Consider the following 19,575-nt stretch of genomic DNA (forward strand, 5'->3'; position numbering starts at 1 on the left):
TTAATTAACCCGATGTGTACTGCAGCTACATGTCACAGTGCAGAGAGCAGGGAGCCGCGCACACTGCTTAGCGCTGGCTCCTTGCTCTCCTTGCTACAGTATACATCGGGTTAATTACCCGATGTGTACTGCAGCCACATGTGCACAGAGCAGGAGCCGGCGCTGGCAGCAAGAGCGGAGGCTGGTAACGAAGGTAAATATCGGGTAACCAGGGAAAGGTCTACCCTTGGTTACCCGATGTTTACGCTGGTTACAGCTTACCGCAGCTGCCAGACGCCGGCTCCTGCTCTCTGCTCGCTTCATTTCGTCGCTCTCTCGCTGTCACACACAGCGATGTGTGTGTCACAGCGGGAGAGTGACGACCAAAAAATGAAGCTGGACATTCAGCAACGACCGGCGACCTCACAGCAGGGGTCAGGTCGTTGCTGGATGTCACACACAGCGACAGCGACGGGACGTTGCTGCAACGTCACAGAAAATGGTGACGTAGCAGCGACGTCGTTGTCGCTGTGTGTGACACCAGCTTTAGTCCTCTCAGTGATGAGCTTCTACTATGTAGTTCCTTAATGTTAATGAGCCCTATTCCTGTCTCCACCACTGATTTGCAGTTTCCTGCCCATGCACCATGTAGGGGGAAAGCTGCCAATGGTGGGGACAGATGGCTCATCATGGAGAAGACTAGAAGAGCTGCACCAGAAAGTGATTTTAACCAAACTACAACAAGAAGCCCAGTGCTATAAGCTGCAGTGCTTGCTGAATTAGGTTGGACAACCTCTTTAAATCTATATTGTTGTTTTAAGTCAGGCTTTTTCCAGTCTATCCCAGAACTATGAATGGCTCTTTTATACTTGACTAAAGGCATACCCAAGGTATCATTATGATTTCTATGTTTTACATTTGTAATGTTATTTCATAGTCTATTAACAGCTGACCTGTTAATAAGTATACAATCCAGACATTGGTTGTAAATGTTGAAATCAATGAATTTTGTTAATATTTGTCTCGGACTAACCAAGCTTGACTACTAATTTGGATGAGCTTTGTATATGAAAGCTGTACTAATCCACATGCCTGTTTGAATGTTTGCTACAGGAAGCGAGCAGCTGCAAAGCATCTAATAGAACGCTACTACCACCAGTTAACTGAGGGCTGTGGAAATGATTCCTGCACGAATGAGTTTTGTGCTTCCTGTCCCACTTTTCTACGTATGGATAACAATGCAGCAGCCATTAAGGCCCTCGACTTATATAAGGTTAATGCAAAACTCTGTGATCCTCATCCCTCCAAGAAAGGAACAAGCTCATCTTATCTAGAAAACAACTCCAAAAGTGCCCATAACAACCAGTGCTCGGAAAGAAAGATGAACAAGAAGGAAGTACACGGACCCAGGGATGACTTCAAAGGTAAACCTAAATAATGTGTCCAAAATCTGTGCCTTATTGCCTGTCTACAATTAACTGTGTGTATATGTAGTTTAGGGTGAAGGAAAAATTGATCTTGATCTGCGCACACACACAGTACAAACCAAACGTTTGGACACACCTTCTCATTCAAAGAGTTTTCTTTATTTTCATGACTCTGAAAGTTGTAGATTCACCTTGAAGGCATCAAAACTATGAATCACCACATGTGGAATAAAATACTTAACAAAAAAGTGTGAAACTGAAAATATGTCTTATATTCTAGTTTCTTCAAAGTAGCCACCTTTTGCTTTGATTACTGCTTTGCACACTCTTGGCATTCTCTTCATGAGCTTCAAGAGGTAGTCACCGGAAATGGTTTTCCAACAGTCTTGAAGGAGTTCCCAGAGATGCTTAGCACTTGTTGGCCCTTTTGCCTTCACTCTGCAGTCCAGCTCACCCCAAACCATCTCGATTGTGTTCAGGTCTGGTGACTGTAGAGGCCAGGTCATCTGGCGTAGCACCCCATCACTCTCCTACTTAGTCAAATAGCCCTTATACAGCCTGGAGGGGTGTTTGGGGTCATTGTCCTGTTGAAAAATAAATGATGGTCCAACTAAACGCAAACCGGATGGAATAGCATGCCGCTGCAAGATGCTGTGGTAGCCATGCTGGTTCAGTATTACTTCAATTTTGAATAAATCCCCAACAGTGTCACTAGCAAAGCACGCCCACACCATCACACCTCCTCCTCCATGCTTCACGGTGGGAACCAGGCATGTAGAGTCCACCCGTTCACCTTTTCTGCGTTGCACAAAGACATGGTGGTTGGATCCAAATATCTCAAATTTGGACTCATCAGACCAAAGCACAGATTTCCACTGGTTTAATGTCCATTCCTTGTGTTCTTTAGCCCAAATAAGTCTCTTCTGCTTGTTGCTTGTTGCCTGTCCTTAGCAGTGGTTTCCTAGCAGCTATTTTACCATGAAGGCCTGCTGCACAAAGTCTCCTCTTAACAGTTCTAGAGATGTCAGCTGCTAGAACCCTGTGTGGCATTGACCTGGTCTCTAATCTGAACTTCTGTTAACCTGCGATTTCTGAGGCTGGTGACTCGGATAAACTTATCCTGCGCAGCAGAGGTGACTCTTGGTCTTCCTTTCCTGGGGTGGTCCTCATGTGAGCCAGTTTCTTTGTAGCGTTTGATGGTTCTTGCCACTGCACTTGGGGACACTTTCAAAGTTTTCCCAATTTTTCGGACTGGCTGACCTTCATTGCTTATAGTAATGATGGCCACTCATTTTTCTTTACTTAGCTGCTTTTTTCTTGCTTTAATACAAATTAAACAGTCTATTCAGTAGGACTATCAGCTGTCTATCCACCAGACTTCTGCACAACACAACTGATGGTCCCAACCCCATTTATAAGGCAAGAAATCCCACTTATTAAACCTGACAGGGCACACCTGTGAAGTGAAAACCATTTCCGGTGAGTACCTCTTGAAGCTCATCAAGAGAATGCCAAGAGTGTGCAAAGCAGTAATCAAAGCAAAAGGTAGCTACTTTGAAGAACCTAGAATATAAGACATATTTTCAGTTGTTTCACACTTTTTTTTTTTTGTTAAGTATTTCATTCCACATGTGTTAATTCATAGTTTTGAGGCCTTCAATGTGAATCTACAATTTTCAGTGTCCTGAAAATAAAAAAAACTCTTTGAATGAGGTGTGTCTAAACTTTTGGTGTGTGTGTATGTATGTATATGTATATGTGTGTGTGTGTGTGTGTGTGTGTGTGTGTATGTATGTATATATACATACACATAATGTGTGTATTATATAATATATATATATATATTATGTGTGTTTTTAGTGTTAAAGTACTGGACAAACGTTTTAGGCAGGTGTGCAAATGCTGCTTTTACACAATGTGCTGCAATCTGAGAATGCTTCCAAAATTTTAAGTGGAATTTGTTTATTTTTCATCAATAAGCTAAATGAAAAGTAAATGATCTAAGGAGCAATAAAATATTTGAGGTGACCATCCTTTTGCCTTTAAAACGGCATCTCATCTTCTAGGAACACTTGCACAAAGTAAGGGATTTTTAAGAATTATAGTCAGGTGTATGAGTAACCATTTATACCAGATAGGTGATAATGAACATCACTTTCATATGTAGGTTAAAACAGTCATAAATTTAAACAAACGGCTATATAGGAGGCTTAAAACTGGGTGAGGAACTGACATTGCTATAATGGTGAGGTTGCCGAAGACAGTTTCAGATCACTACTCATAAAGAATGGCAACCTTTTAAATATAATGATCACAACAGGTTCAGTGACAGTTGCAGTTGTAGTGGAAATCCACAGAACTGTAAATTAAACTAGCCACGGCACTCCAAGGGATGCAATCTCAAAATCATATGTAGTTAGTGTTGACATATAGTTCCGGTATGTAATAGGTCCCAAACTTTAGCCAGTTCATTCTGATATCAATGCATCTGAAGGTAGGCAAGTATACCAGAAAAAAACAGAATTTTGGAAGCTACAAAATTATTTTTTCTTCGGCGCTCCATTGGGAGACCCAGACGATTGGGTGTATAGTACTGCCTCCGGAGGCCACACAAAGCATTACACTAAAAAGTGTAAGGCCCCTCCCCTTCTGGCTATACACCCCCAGTGGGATCACTGGCTCACCAGTTTTCTGCTTTGTGCGAAGGAGGTCAGACATCCACGCATAGCTCCACTGTTTAGTCAGCAGCAGCTGCTGACTATGTCGGATGGAAGAAAAGAGGGCCCATACTAGGGCCCCCAGCATGCTCCCTTCTCACCCCACTTTATGTCGGCGGTGTTTGTTAAGGTTGAGGTACCCATTGTGGGTACGGAGGCTGGAGCCCACATGCTGTTTTTCCTTCCCCATCCCCCTGAGGGGCTCTGAGGAAGTGGGATCTTACCGGCCCCCAAGCCCTGAGGCCGGGCTCCATCCACAGACCCATGGAACCTGCTGGATACGGAGCTGGGTACCGTTCAGGGACAAGGCCCTGCGACATTCAGGTACTCTGTGTCCCAAACAGGCCGCGCACATTCCAGACTTGCTGGGTGTGCTAGTGCGCCGGGGACAGTAGCGCTGCGCGCTGGGGTTACAGTCACTACAGTTTTTCTGAGTGACTTTATGTGTTGGGGACTGCCGCGCCGGCCGCCCCTGGAGCGGCGGCGCGGCTGCGACTTGTAGTGCGCCGGGGACTTGGCGCCGACCGTGCTTTTACGACGGCGTCGCTTATAAATTTAGTCCCCGGCTTCTGCGGCCTAGCTCCGCTTCGTTCCCGCCCCCACCCTGTCAATCAGGGCAAGGGAGAGACGCTGTACGATTAATCAGCGCCGAGGGCTGGAGTCTTATTTACATGCTCCAGCCCTCTCACTGAGCACAGGGGGACGCAGGTTTCCCGCTCTTTGTCTGCACACGCCCAGGGCCCGCCCCTCTCCATAGGACGCCGGCAGCCATTCCTACATGCAGTCTGGCTGGAGAACGGACACAGGCTCTGGGAGACCCAGACAAGGGATTTCTGGCGACCACACACCCGCGTTAAGCGGGCGGTAAGCAGCACTTTAGTGCTGGCCCCACTAGTGCCACAGTGTTATTTTGGTGTACCTTTTTTCTCTATACCATATATATATATATGTATATATATATTGCACTGTAAGGTCGCTTCTTGGCTGTATACCCTATCTTGCTCTGAGGAGACGACAACATGTCATCCGCAAAACGCAAGGGTGCCAAGACACAGGCTGTAAGCGCTGCTTGTGCCGCTTGTGGGGCTGATCTACCGGCAGGTTACAATGACCCCCATTGTGTGCAATGTTCGGTCCCTGTGCCACTTCGTCAGCCGGAGTCTATGGTGGTAGTGGCCCAGGCAGAGTCGCCGGTGAACCCTGTCCCGGTGACGGGGACAGAGTTTGCAGTTTTTGCTGACAAGATGTCTGTCACTATGACAAAGATCCTAGAGACCTTGCAGGCCAGACCAGTTACTCAGACCATGGACACTGCTGCGGCAACGTTCCCCGGTCCCCCTCAGTTGGAGTTAATCCGTGCTTCAAGGGGGTCCCAGGCATCTCAGCCTGACGGCTCTGATTCAGATGACAGTCCCAGGCAGCCTAAGCGTGCTCGCTGGGAGAGACCCTCCACGTCATCACGCGGATCAGGGTCTCAGCGAGAAGAGTCTCTACATGATGAGACAGAGGAGGGTGATCAGGAGTCTAATCCTGAAACCGCTCTCAATCTGGATACTCCTGATGGTGACGCCATGGTAAATGACCTTATAGCGGCCATCAATAGTCTATTGGAAATTTCTCCCCCTGCCCCTTCTGCAGAGGAGGCAGCTGCACAGCAGGAGAAGTTCCATTTCAGGTATCCCAAGCGTAAACTGAGTACTTTTCTGGACCACGCTGACTTCAGAGAATCAGTCCAGAAACACCATGCTTACCCAGACAAGCGTTTCTCCAAACGTCTTAAGGATACACGTTATCCCTTTCCCCCTGACGTGGTCAAACGCTGGACCCAGTGTCCAAAGGTGGACCCCCCAATCTCCAGGCTTGCGGCTAGATCCATAGTTGCAGTGGAGGATGGGGCTTCACTTAAAGATGCCAATGACAGACAGATGGACCTTTGGTTAAAGTCTGTCTATGAAGCTATCGGCGCGTCGTTTGCTCCAGCATTCGCGGCCGTGTGGGCACTCCAAGCTATTTCAGCTGGTCTGGCACAGGTGGACTCTATCATACGTCCAGCAGTGCCGCGAGTAGCGTCCCTAACCTCGCAAATGTCTGCGTTTGCGACTTACGCTATCAACGCTGTCCTGGACTCTACAAGCCGTACCTCAATGGCGTCTGCCAACTCTGTGGTTTTGCGCAGAGCCTTGTGGTTAAAGGAATGGAAAGCGGATTCTGCTTCCAAAAAATGTTTAACCAGCTTGCCACTATCTGTAGATAGACTGTTTGGTGAACAATTGGCTGAAATCATTAAACAATCCAAGGGTAAAGACTCCTCCTTACCCCAGCCCAGATCAAGCAAACCTCAACAGAGGAAGTGGCAGTCGAGGTTTCGGTCCTTTCGAGGCTCCGGCAAGACCCAATTCTCCTCGTCCAAAGGGACTCAGAAGGAGCAAAGGAGCTCAGATTCCTGGCGGGCTCACTCACGCCCCAAGAAAGCAACCGGAGGAACCGCTTCCAAGGCGGCTGCCTCATGACTTTCGGCCTCATCCCTCCGCATCCTCGGTCGGTGGCAGGCTCTCCCGCTTTTGCGACATTTGGCTGCCACAGGTCAAAGACCGGTGGGTAACAGACATTTTGTCTCACGGGTACAGGATAGAGTTCAGTTCTCGTCCTCCGCCTCGGTTCTTCAGAACCTCCCCACATCCCGACCGAGCAGATGCCCTTCTGCAGGCGGTGTGCTCACTAAAAGCAGAAGGAGTGGTGATCCCTGTTCCTCTTCAGGAACAAGGGCAAGGTTTTTACTCCAATCTCTTTGTGGTTCCAAAAAAGGACGGCTCGTTTCGTCCTGTTCTGGACCTAAAGCTGCTCAACAAGCATGTGAACGCCAGGCGGTTCCGGATGGAATCCCTCCGCTCCGTCATTGCCTCAATGTCTGAAGGAGATTTCCTTGAATCAATAGACATCAAAGATGCTTATCTCCACGTGCCGATTGCTACAGAGCACCAACGTTTTCTACGTTTCGTGATAGGAGACGACCATCTCCAGTTCGTAGCTCTGCCATTTGGTCTGGCGACAGCCCCACGGGTTTTCACCAAGGTCATGGCGGCAGTGGTAGCAGTCTTGCATTCTCAGGGACATTCGGTGATCCCTTACTTAGACGATCTACTTGTCAAAGCACCCTCTCAAGAGGCATGCCAACACAGCCTGAATGTTGCGCTGGAGACTCTCCAGACTTTCGGGTGGATCATCAACTTTTCAAAGTCAAACCTGGCACCGACTCAATCACTAACGTATCTTGGCATGGAGTTTCATACTCTCTCAGCGATAGTGAAGCTTCCGCTGGACAAGCAGCGGTCACTACAGACAGGGGTGCAGTCTCTCCTTCAGGGTCAGTCGCACCCCTTAAGGCGCCTCATGCACTTCCTAGGGAAGATGGTGGCAGCAATGGAGGCAGTCCCGTTCGCGCAGTTTCATCTGCGCCCACTTCAATGGGACATTCTCCGCCAATGGGACGGGAAGACAACTTCCCTAGCCAGGAAAGTCTCCCTTTCTCAGACGGCCAAGGACTCTCTGCAATGGTGGCTTCTTCCCACCTCATTATCACAGGGAAGATCATTCCTGCCCCCATCCTGGGCAGTGGTCACGACAGACGCGAGTCTGTCAGGGTGGGGAGCAGTTTTTCTCCACCACAGGGCTCAAGGGACGTGGACTCAGCAGGAGTCCACCCTTCAGATCAATGTTCTGGAAATCAGGGCAGTGTATCTGGCCCTATTAGCCTTCCAGCAGTGGCTGGAAGGAAAGCAGATCCGAATTCAGTCGGACAACTCCACAGCGGTGGCATACATCAACCACCAAGGAGGGACACGCAGTCGGCAAGCCTTCCAGGAAGTCAGGCGGATTCTGATGTGGGTGGAGGAAAGAGCATCCACCATATCAGCAGTTCACATCCCGGGCGTAGAAAACTGGGAAGCAGACTTCCTCAGTCGCCAGGGCATGGACGCAGGGGAATGGTCCCTTCACCCGGACGTGTTTCAGGAAATCTGCCACCGCTGGGGGGTGCCGGACGTCGACCTAATGGCGTCTCGGCACAACAACAAGGTCCCGACCTTCATAGCGCGGTCTCGCGATCAAAGAGCTCTGGCGGCAGACGCCTTAGTGCAAGATTGGTCGCAGTTCCGGCTCCCTTATGTGTTTCCACCTCTGGCACTCTTGCCCAGAGTGTTACGCAAGATCAGATCCGATTGCGGCCGCGTCATACTCGTCGCCCCAGACTGGCCGAGGAGGTCGTGGTACCCGGATCTGTGGCATCTCACGGTCGGCCAACCGTGGGCACTACCAGACCGTCCAGACTTACTGTCCCAAGGGCCGTTTTTCCATCGGAATTCTGCGGCCCTGAACCTGACTGTGTGGCCATTGAGTCCTGGATCCTAGCGTCTTCAGGATTACCCCAAGGGGTCGTGGCCACCATGAGACAGGCTAGGAAGTCCACTTCTGCTAAGATCTACCACAGAACGTGGAAGATTTTCTTATCCTGGTGCTCTGCACAAGGAGTATCCCCCTGGCCATTCGCGTTACCTGTCGTTCTTTCCTTCCTGCAATCTGGGTTGGAAAAGGGCTTGTCGCTCGGCTCCCTTAAAGGGCAAGTCTCGGCACTATCCGTGTTTTTTCAGAAGCGTCTAGCACGACTTCCTCAGGTGCGCACGTTCCTGCAGGGGGTTTGTCATATCGTCCCTCCGTACAGGCGGCCGTTAGATCCGTGGGATCTAAACAAGGTCCTTGTTGCTCTCCAGAAGCCGCCCTTCGAGCCTCTGAGGGATGTGTCACTTTCTCGGCTCTCACAGAAAGTGGCCTTTCTGGTAGCGGTCACGTCTCTTCGGAGAGTGTCTGAACTAGCAGCGCTGTCATCCAAAGCTCCTTTCCTGGTGTTCCACCAGGACAAGGTAGTGCTGCGCCCCATTCAGGAGTTTCTCCCTAAGGTGGTATCCTCTTTTCATCTTAATCAGGATATCTCCTTGCCTTCCTTTTATCCGCATGCAGTTCATCGGTATGAAAAGGATTTACATTTGTTGGATCTGGTGAGAGCACTCAGAATCTACATTTCCCGCACGGCGCCCCTGCGCCGCTCGGATGCACTCTTTGTCCTTGTCGCTGGTAAGCGCAAAGGGTCGCAGGCTTCCAAAGCCACCCTGGCTCGATGGATCAAAGAACCAATTCTTGAAGCCTACCGTTCTGCTGGGCTTCCGGTTCCATCAGGGCTGAAGGCCCATTCTACCAGAGCCGTGGGTGCGTCCTGGGCATTACGACACCAGGCTACGGCTCAACAGGTGTGCCAGGCAGCTACCTGGTCGAGTCTGCACACTTTCACCAAACATTATCAGGTGCATACCTATGCTTCGGCGGACGCCAGCCTAGGTAGAAGAGTCCTGCAGGCGGCAGTTGCCTCCCCGTAGGGGAGGGCTGTCTTTGCAGCTCTAACATGAGGTATTTCTTTACCCACCCAGGGACAGCTTTTGGACGTCCCAATCGTCTGGGTCTCCCAATGGAGCGCCGAAGAAGAAGGGAATTTTGTTACTTACCGTAAATTCCTTTTCTTCTAGCTCCTATTGGGAGACCCAGCACCCGCCCTGTTGTCCTTCGGGATTTTTGGTTGTTTTTCGGGTACACATGTTGTTCATGTTGAATGGTTTTCAGTTCTCCGATGTTACTTCGGAGTGAATTTGTTTAAACCAGTTATTGGCTTTCCTCCTTCTTGCTTTTGCACTAAAACTGGTGAGCCAGTGATCCCACTGGGGGTGTATAGGGGAGGGGCCTTACACTTTTTAGTGTAATGCTTTGTGTGGCCTCCGGAGGCAGTACTATACACCCAATCGTCTGGGTCTCCCAATAGGAGCTAGAAGAAAAGGAATTTACGGTAAGTAACAAAATTCCCTTCTTTTTACAGGAATGGAGACAGAACCTTATAATAAGTGATTTGCAAAGCTTCATAACTCTTAATATAACATACTCTAATCCATATACAGCATTCTTCTTGTTTCTAGGAAAAACCCTAATATTAGAAAGGCCCATAAGAGCAATGTCTTACTGGTATAGATTTTCAGTTTGGGATGGTCAATGTATAATTTGTACACTGTGAAGAAAATGTTATTTTGTACACGTCGGTCTTCCTCACGCTTTTAAAATTACACACCTGAGTAAAAGATAAATTATTAAAATGATTGAAAATATACCACACGAACAGCCATACACTTCATCAGATGCATATGTTTTGGTTTTTTTTAATCCTTAATGTGAAATTATCAGAACAGGACAACCTACCGTATTTTTAGGACTAAAAGACGCTTCCTGGTTTTAGAGGAGGAAAATAGGAAAATAAATTTTAAGCAAAAAATGTGGTCATGACACACTGTTATGGGGCGAGGATCTGCTGCTGACACTGTTATGGGGGTAATGTCCCCAAATTCTCTAATAAGGTACCCTATCCTGGTAATGATCCCCATCCTTGCATATATGTCCCCCATCCTGCTATATGCCCCCATCCTGCTATATGGCCTGCATCCTGTTGCACAGAAAAAAATAAACGTTTATACTCACCTTTCCTCACTCCACACAACATCGCTCGTCTTCCTGACTGTGCCAGCAGCAGCGCCGCTGACCTGTGTGGAGCCATTCCCCTGCAGCATCTCAATGTCCTCCTGTATGACTGCCCGCTGATGTGTGTGGAGCCGTGCGCACAGGGATGACGTCATCGCTGTGCGCACCGCTCTCCACACACATCAGCGGTCCGACAGACAGGAGGACATCGCAATGGTGCAGGGAACAGTGACTGATGAGTATACCGTACTTATTCACTGCCCCCCGTGCTGATGATGATGCGCTGGGGGCAGTGAATATAGCCGCACATGATCACTCCAGGCTGTAGTTGCCAGGGGTGATCATGCGGGCCGGCTGTTAATTATGCGCACATCCCCCGCCCATCATCCCGCTTACCTATCAGCGCCGGCTTCAACACTGAGAGATGATGGGCCGGGAGGATGGGCGTGCATATGAAATGAGTTGGACCACGTGGTCACAGTAGGCGCTGTAACAGCCTGCTCATTCTGCCGATGACCCTCATTCCCTGCAGCCATGCCCTTTCAGACTATAAGACAACGTTTGGGAGAAAAAAAGTGCTTCTTATAGTCCAAAAAATATGGTACAGTATATTTCAATGATTTTATGGAATTTTTTTTTACGTTTATTATTGTAACCAAGAAGCCTTCAGTTTCAATAATACCACATCTGTGAGAGAGAACCTATATATCGTACGTTTAAACAGACTGCATTTAAGAAAGTCGCACAGAATTTTGGCAAATAGATCAGATGATCTGGAATCTCTTGAACTTCAGATATTAACCCCTTCAGCCCCGGAGCACTTTCCGTTTTTGCGTTTGTTTTTTGCTCCCCTTCTTCCGAGAGCCGTAACTTTTTTATTTTTCCGTCAATCTTACCATATGAGGGCTTGTTGTTTGCGGGACGAGTTGTACTTTTAAATGAAACCATAAGTTTCTTTTTCGCTCCTAATTGGGAGACCCAGACAGTGGGTGTATAGCTACTGCCTCTGGAGGCCGCACAAAGAACTACACTTAAAAGTGTAAGGCCCCTCCCCTTCTGGCTATACACCCTCCCGTAGGAGTACGGATTCCTCAGTTTTAGCTTTGTGCGCAGGAGGTCAGACACGCACGCATAGCTCCATTGTTTTTAGTCAGCAGCAGCTGCTGACTATGTCGGATGGAAGAAAAGAGGGCCCATACAGGGCTCCCAGCATGCTCCCTTCTCACCCCACTGTATGTCGGAGGTGTTTGTAAGGTTGAGGTACCCATTGCGGGTACGGCGGCAGGAGCCCACATGCTGATTCCTTCCCCATCCCTTTTTACAGGGCTCTGGGTGAAGTGGGATTTACTGGTCTCCAGGCACTGAGACCGTGCTCCATCTACAGCCCCTGGAGAAGATGCTGGATGGAGCGGAGTACATCAGGGACATGGCCCTGCTTCCTCAAGGTACTCTGTGTCCCCGTGCATTTGGCGCTCACACCGCAGCATGCTGGGTGTTGTAGTGCGCCGGGGGACATCAGCGCTACGGCGCTTGTGCCATGGCCTCATTCAGCTTCGCTGAAGCAGGCACACTTCTGGGAATCGGTCGCGCCGGCCGCTGGGACTGCGGCGCGGCTGGCACTTGTGGTGCGCCGGGGACTTCAGCGCGGCCCGCGCTTTTACGGCGGCCGCGCTGATAACTCGAGTCCCCGGCTTTTGCGGCCTGCTTCCGTTCGTTCCCGCCCCCAGACCTGCCAGTCAGGAGAGGGGCGGGACGCTGGCCACTTCTGGAAATCGGTCACGCCGGCCGCTGGGACTGCGGCGCGGCTGGCACTTGTGGTGCGCCGGGGACTTCAGCGCGGCCCGCGCTTTTACGGCGGCCGCGCTGATAACTCGAGTCCCCGGCTTTTGCGGCCTGCTTCCGTTCGTTCCCGCCCCCAGACCTGCCAGTCAGGAGAGGGGCGGGACGCTGGCCAGTGCATCAGCGCCGAGGGCTGGAGTCGTTTTTACATACTCCAGCCCTCACAATCGGCACAGAGGGGACACTGTTTCCCGCACTTTTGTTTGGGAACTCCCACGGACCGCCCCTCTCCACAGACGCCGGCAGCCATTCCTGCTGACACGCTGAGCTGCAGAGGGGAGCCGGGGAGACCCAGACAAGGAATTCTGCGCCTCTTACCCGCTATTCAGCGGGCGGTAAGCAGCCCTCAGGGCTCACCCCCTCTTGTGCCAGTAGTATTCTTAGTATTTTGTTTCTACAAATACTTGGTATTACATAGCGCTGGTCGCCCTTTGGCTATAGACTCTCTCACATTGCAGAGAGCCAGCAGCATGTCGTCCGTAAAACGCAAGGATGCCAAGGCACAGACATTATATGCTTCCTGCACCGCATGTGGGACTTTTCTACCAGCAGGCTCCACGGACCCCCATTGTGTGCAGTGCTCGGCCCCTGCGGCGCTTGCACAGTCGGGACCTCTGCTGGACGTGACCCAGGGTGTACCACCTGTGAATGCTGTCCAGGTGACAGGAACTGAGTTTGCAGCTTTTGCTGACAGAATGTCTCTCACTATGTCACAAATTCTTGACACATTGCGAGCTAGGCCTGTACTTCAGGCCACGGACACTGTGCAATCATTGCCCCCTGGTCCCCCTCAGCTCCAAGCTCCGGGACGGGCATATACACCTCAGGGTGAAGACTCTGACTCGGACGATGGCCCCGGGCAGCCTAAGCGGGCTCGCTATGACGGGCCTTCACATTCATCTCAATGGTCAGGATCCCAGCGAGATGAATCTATGGGTGATGAGGCGGACGTAACTGATCAGGATTCTGATCCTGGGACCGCTCTCAATCTAGATACACCAGATGGTGACGCCATAGTTAATGATCTTATATTTAACATCAATAAGATGTTAAATATTTCCCCACCAGCTCCTCTTGTAGAGGAGTCAGCTTCGCAGCACGAGAGAATCCATTTCAGATACCCTAAGCGTACATTAAGCACTTTTCTGGACCACGCTGACTTTAGAGACGCAATCCAGAAACCCCACGCTTATCCTGAAAGGCGTTTTCCTAAACGGCTTAAAGATACACGCTACCCTTTTCCCCCTGAGGTGGTCAAGGGTTGGACCCAGTGTCCAAAAGTGGATCCAATTTCCAGGCTTGCAGCTAGATCCTTGGTTGCAGTTGAAGATGGAGCGGCACTTAAAGATGCCACTGACAGGCAGATGGAGCTCTGGCTGAAATCCATCTATGAAGCGATTGGAGCGTCATTAGCGCCTTCTTTTGCGGCCGTATGGGCACTCCAAGCTATCTCAGCCGGGCTTGCGCGAGTCGACTCAGTCACACGTGCATTTGCCCCGCAGGTAGCACCATTGACCTCGCAAATGGCGGCATTCGCGTCGTACGCGATTAATGCTGTTCTTGACGCTACAAGCCGCACGGCAGTGGCGTCAGCCAACTCCGTTGTTTTGCGTAGGGCCCTGTGGTTGAGACATTGGAAAGCAGATTCTCATTCCAAAAAGTGCTTAACCAATTTGCCTTTTTCTCGTGACCGATTGTTTGGAGAGCGTTTGGATGAAATCATCAAACACTCCAAGGGTAAGGACTCATCCTTACCGCAACACAGACAAAACAAACCCCAACAGAGGAAGGGTCAGTCTGGTTATCGGTCCTTTCGAGGACCGGGCAGGTCCCAATTCGCCTCGTCAAAAAAGACTCAAAAAGACCAGAGACGCTCAGATTCTTGGAGGTCTCAGTCACGCCCAAAAAGGACAGCCGGAGGAACCGTTGCCAAGACGGCGTCCTCCTGACTTGCGGTCTCCGATTCCCACGCCCGCGGTCGGTGGGAGGCTTTCCCACTTTGGCGACATTTGGCTGTCACGCGTCAAAGACCGTTGGGTGAGGGATATTCTGTCTCACGGGTACAGGATAGAGTTCAGTTCTCGTCCGCCAACTCGTTTCTTCAGAACTTCTCCACCACCAGACCGAGCCGATGCTCTGTTGCAGGCGGTGGCCGCTCTAAAGGCGGAAGGAGTGGTGACCTCCGTCCCTCTTCAGGAACAAGGTCACGGTTTTTACTCCAATCTGTTTGTGGTCCCAAAAAAGGACGGATCGTATCGACCCGTCCTGGATCTAAAGTTGCTCAACAGACACGTAAAAGTCAGGAGGTTCCGGATGGAATCCCTACGCTCCGTCATAGCCTCAATGTCTCAAGGAGATTTTCTAGCATCAATAGACATCAAAGATGCGTATCTCCACGTGCCGATTGCACCAGAGCATCAGCGTTTCCTACGCTTCGTCATACACGACGAACACCTACAGTTCGTAGCGTTACCTTTCGGTCTGGCAACAGCCCCCCGGGTCTTCACCAAAGTCATGGCAGCAGTAGTAGCTGTTCTGCACTCGCAGGGTCACTCGGTCATCCCGTATCTAGACGACCTGCTTATAAAGGCACCCTCTCAAGAGGCATGCCAACACAGTCTGAAGGTGGCACTAGACACTCTCCAGAGTTTCGGGTGGATTATCAACTTTCCAAAGTCTCATCTAACCCCGACCCAATCTCTGACTTATCTTGGCATGGAGTTTCATACTCTCTCAGCGATAGTGAGGCTTCCACTGGACAAGCAGTGCTCGCTACGGACTGGAGTGCAATCTCTCCTTCAGAGCCAGTCGCACTCACTGAGGCGCCTCATGCATTTCCTAGGAAAGATGGTAGCAGCAATGGAGGCAGTCCCGTTCGCGCAGTTTCATCTGCGCCCTCTACAATGGGACATTCTACGCCAATGGGATGGGAAATCGACGTCCCTCGACAGGACTGTCTCCCTCTCTCAAACTGCCAAGGACTCTCTGCGTTGGTGGCTTCTCCCCACCTCATTGTCACAGGGAAAGTCGTTCCTTCCCCCGTCCTGGGCAGTGGTCACGACGGATGCGAGCCTATCAGGGTGGGGAGCGGTGTTTCTCCACCACAGGGCTCAGGGGACGTGGACTCAGGAAGAGTCCACCCTGCAGATCAATGTTCTGGAAATCAGAGCAATCTATCTTGCCCTGCGAGCCTTCCAACAATGGCTGGAAGGCAAGCAGATTCGGATTCAGTCGGACAATTCCACGGCGGTGGCGTACATCAACCACCAAGGGGGAACACGCAGTCGCCAAGCTTTTCAAGAAGTCCAGCGGATTTTGACGTGGGTGGAAAGCAGAGCGTCCACCATATCCGCAGTTCACATCCCAGGCGTGGAAAACTGGGAAGCAGACTTTCTCAGTCGCCAGGGCATGGACGCAGGAGAATGGTCCCTTCACCCGGACGTGTTTCAACAGATCTGTTGCCGCTGGGGGACGCCGGACGTCGATCTGATGGCGTCACGGCACAACAACAAGGTCCCAGTTTTCATGGCACGGTCTCACGATCACCGAGCGCTGGCGGCAGACGCCTTGGTTCAGGATTGGTCGCAATTCCGACTCCCCTATGTGTTCCCACCTCTAGCATTGTTACCCAGAGTTCTCCGGAAAATCAAGTCCGACTGCCATCGAGCCATACTCGTCGCTCCAGATTGGCCAAGAAGGTCGTGGTACCCGGATCTGTGGCATCTCACGGTAGGCCAACCGTGGACACTACCAAACCGTCCAGATTTGCTGTCTCAAGGGCCGTTTTTCCATCTGAATTCTGCGGCCCTGAACCTGACTGTGTGGCCATTGAGTCCTGGATCCTAGCGGCCTCAGGTTTATCTCATGAAGTTGTTGCCACAATGAGACAGGCTAGAAAACCATCCTCAGCTAAGATCTATCACAGGACGTGGAAGATATTCTTAGCGTGGTGCTTGGCTCAAGGGTTTTCTCCCTGGCCATTTGCATTGCCAATTTTTCTTTCCTTCCTGCAGTCTGGGTTGGAAAAAGGTTTGTCGCTTAGCTCGCTTAAGGGTCAAGTCTCCGCGCTATCCGTATTCTTTCAGAAGCGCTTGGCACGGCTTTCTAAAGTACGCACTTTTCTCCAAGGAGTTTGTCATATCGTTCCTCCTTACAAACGGCCATTGGAACCCTGGGATCTGAACAAGGTTCTCATTGCTCTCCAGAAGCCGCCTTTCGAGCCTTTGAAAGAGGTTTCCCTTTCTCGGCTTTCACAAAAAGTAGTTTTTCTTGTGGCGGTCACGTCTCTTCGAAGAGTGTCCGAGCTAGCGGCGTTATCTTGCAAATCTCCCTTCCTGGTGTTTCACCAAGACAAGGTAGTACTGCGTCCAATTCCGGAGTTTTCTCCCAAGGTGGTTTCTTCCTTTCATCTCAATCAGGATATCACTTTGCCATCTTTGTGTCCGCATCCAGTTCACCAATTTGAAAAGGGTTTACATCTGTTGGACCTGGTGAGAGCACTCAGGATTTACATTTCTCGCACGGCGCCTCTACGCCGTTCTGATGCGCTCTTTGTCCTAGTCGCTGGTCAGCATAAGGGATCGCAAGCTTCCAAATCCACCCTTGCGCGGTGGATCAAGGAACCAATTCTTCACACATACCGTTCTGCTGGGCTTCCGATTCCATCTGGACTGAAGGCCCATTCTACCAGAGCCGTGGGTGCGTCCTGGGCATTGCGGCATCAGGCTACGGCTCAGCAAGTGTGCCAGGCGGCTACCTGGTCGAGTCTGCACACGTTTACCAAACACTATCAAGTGCATACCTACGCTTCGGCAGATGCCAGCCTAGGTAGACAGGTCCTTCAGGCGGCGGTGGCCCACCTGTAGGAAGAGGCTGTCTGACAGCCCGTTCATGTGGTATCTTTTTACCCACCCAGGGACTGCTTTTGGACGTCCCACTGTCTGGGTCTCCCAATTAGGAGCGAAAAAGAAGAAGGGAATTTTGTTTACTTACCGTAAATTCCTTTTCTTCTAGCTCCAATTGGGAGACCCAGCACCCGCCCTATTTGTTCTTAGGGTTTCGTTTTTCGGGTGCACATGTTGTTCATGTTGTTTCTTAAGTTCTCCGATCTTGTTATCGGATTGAATTTGTTTTTGAAACTGTTATTGGCTTTCCTCCTCCTTGCTTTGGTACTAAAACTGAGGAATCCGTACTCCTACGGGAGGGTGTATAGCCAGAAGGGGAGGGGCCTTACACTTTTAAGTGTAGTTCTTTGTGCGGCCTCCAGAGGCAGTAGCTATACAGCCACTGTCTGGGTCTCCCAATTGGAGCTAGAAGAAAAGGAATTTACGGTAAGTAAACAAAATTCCCTTCTTTACCATATGGTGTACTGGAAAACAGCAAAAAAATTACAAATGCGGAAAAATTGCAAAAAAAGTGTGATGGCACAATAGTTTTTGGGATGTTTTATTCACGGTGTTCACTATATGGTAAAAGTGATGTGTGGGTATGATGCCTGAGGTCGGTGCGAGTTTGTAGACACCAAACATGTATAGGTTTACTTGTATCTAAGGGGTTAAAAAAAATTCACAAGTTTTGTCCAATAAAAGTAGCGCACGTTTTGCGCCATTTTCCGAAACACGTAGCGTTCTTATTTTTTGGGATCTATGGCTCAGTGACGGCTTATTTTTTGTGTCTCGAGCTGACGTTTCTAATGGTACCATTTTTGCGCAGATGCTACGTTTTGATCGCCTGTTATTGCATTTTGCGTAAAACTTGCGGCGACCAAAAAACGTAATTTTGGCGTTTGGAATTTTTTTGCCACTACACCGTTTACCAATCAGATTAATTGATTTTATATTTTGATCGGGCATTTCTGAACGCGGCGATACCAAATATGTGTATATTTATTTATTTTTTAACCCTTTAATTTTCAATGAGGGGAAAGGGGGGTGATTTGAACTTTTAGTTGTTTTTTTTTTAAACTTTTTTTTTTTACCTTTTTTTTTTTTATTTTACTAGTCCCCCTAGGGGGCTATAGCGATCAGCAATCCGATCGCTCTTATCTATCTGCTGATCACAGCTATACAGCTGTAAACAGCAGATTCAGTCACTTTCTGTTTCTCTCTGCTCGCGGCCGAGGGAAAACGAAAGTGAAACTTCATAGCTGCAGGCGTCATCACATGACCCTGTGCTACGATGGCAACCACCGATAGTCACGTGATCACGCACGTGACTTCCGGTGGGGGCGGCGGAAAGTAAAAAACATGGCCGCGCGCATATAGATCTTGCTGCCAGACTTTGGCAGCAAGATTTAAGGGGTTAATGGCCGCGGGTGGAAGCGATTCCACCCGCGGCTAGCAGGTACACATGTCAGCTGTTGAAAACAGCTGATATGTGTGCCGACCGCCGCCACCTGCCCGCGGCAGGGGGCGGGGCTTAACGGGACACGCTCCATGACGGATATATCCGTCCATGGTCGTGAAGGGGTTAAAAGGAAAAAAAAAAAGAGGAATATGTACAGCCAAAATATGATAGATTTTTATGTATCACTGAAATGGTAACAAAATGTTGTAAAGTATAGTAACTAATGGTAGAGCACAACAAGGGTAAAGAGGGTGCGGGTATGGAAAAGGCTGATAGATTAAATGAGAAAGAACCCGCTTGTCTTCCATTAGTAGTGCAGTTAGTAAATTGTAATTTGAAGGATGGGTTACTATATTAGTAGTTGTATGGTCTAATTTGAACTAATCAGTCGTTTGCGTTATACCTGGGTGTGAAAAAGTAATTGCATCCTACCAAGTTGCCACAGAGACCGGAATTTGGAAGAATATGTACCCACATTGTGTTTTTGTCAAGATTGTTTTCTGCTATGTGTTTTTTCTTTGTCGCTCCATTGGGAGACCCAGACAATTGGGTTTATAGCTTCTGCCTCCGGAGGCCACACAAAGTATTACACTTAAAAGTGTAAACCCCTCCCCTCTGCCTATACACCCCCCCCGTGCATCACGGGCTCCTCAGTTTTTATGCTTTGTGTTGAAGGAGGCAGACACATGCACGCAAGCTCC

General features: G+C 49.7%; 1 protein-coding gene across 4 annotated transcripts in view; it reads left to right on the top strand.

Moving 5' to 3' along the window:
- Positions 1–19,575, top strand: part of UBE3A (ubiquitin protein ligase E3A) — an 88,313-nt gene that overhangs the window by 27,320 nt on the left and 41,418 nt on the right. For 3 of the 4 annotated variants that reach the window (XM_075336594.1, XM_075336593.1, XM_075336596.1), the window contains exon 3: positions 1,093–1,403. In XM_075336594.1, the coding sequence (XP_075192709.1) occupies positions 1,093–1,403 (311 nt within the window). The remainder of the gene's footprint in view (positions 1–1,092; positions 1,404–19,575) is intronic. The other variant, XM_075336595.1, reaches the window with a different exon arrangement.

Source organism: Anomaloglossus baeobatrachus, chromosome 2, assembly GCF_048569485.1.
Source record: "Anomaloglossus baeobatrachus isolate aAnoBae1 chromosome 2, aAnoBae1.hap1, whole genome shotgun sequence".
In the NCBI taxonomy this organism is placed as follows: domain Eukaryota; kingdom Metazoa; phylum Chordata; class Amphibia; order Anura; family Aromobatidae; genus Anomaloglossus; species Anomaloglossus baeobatrachus.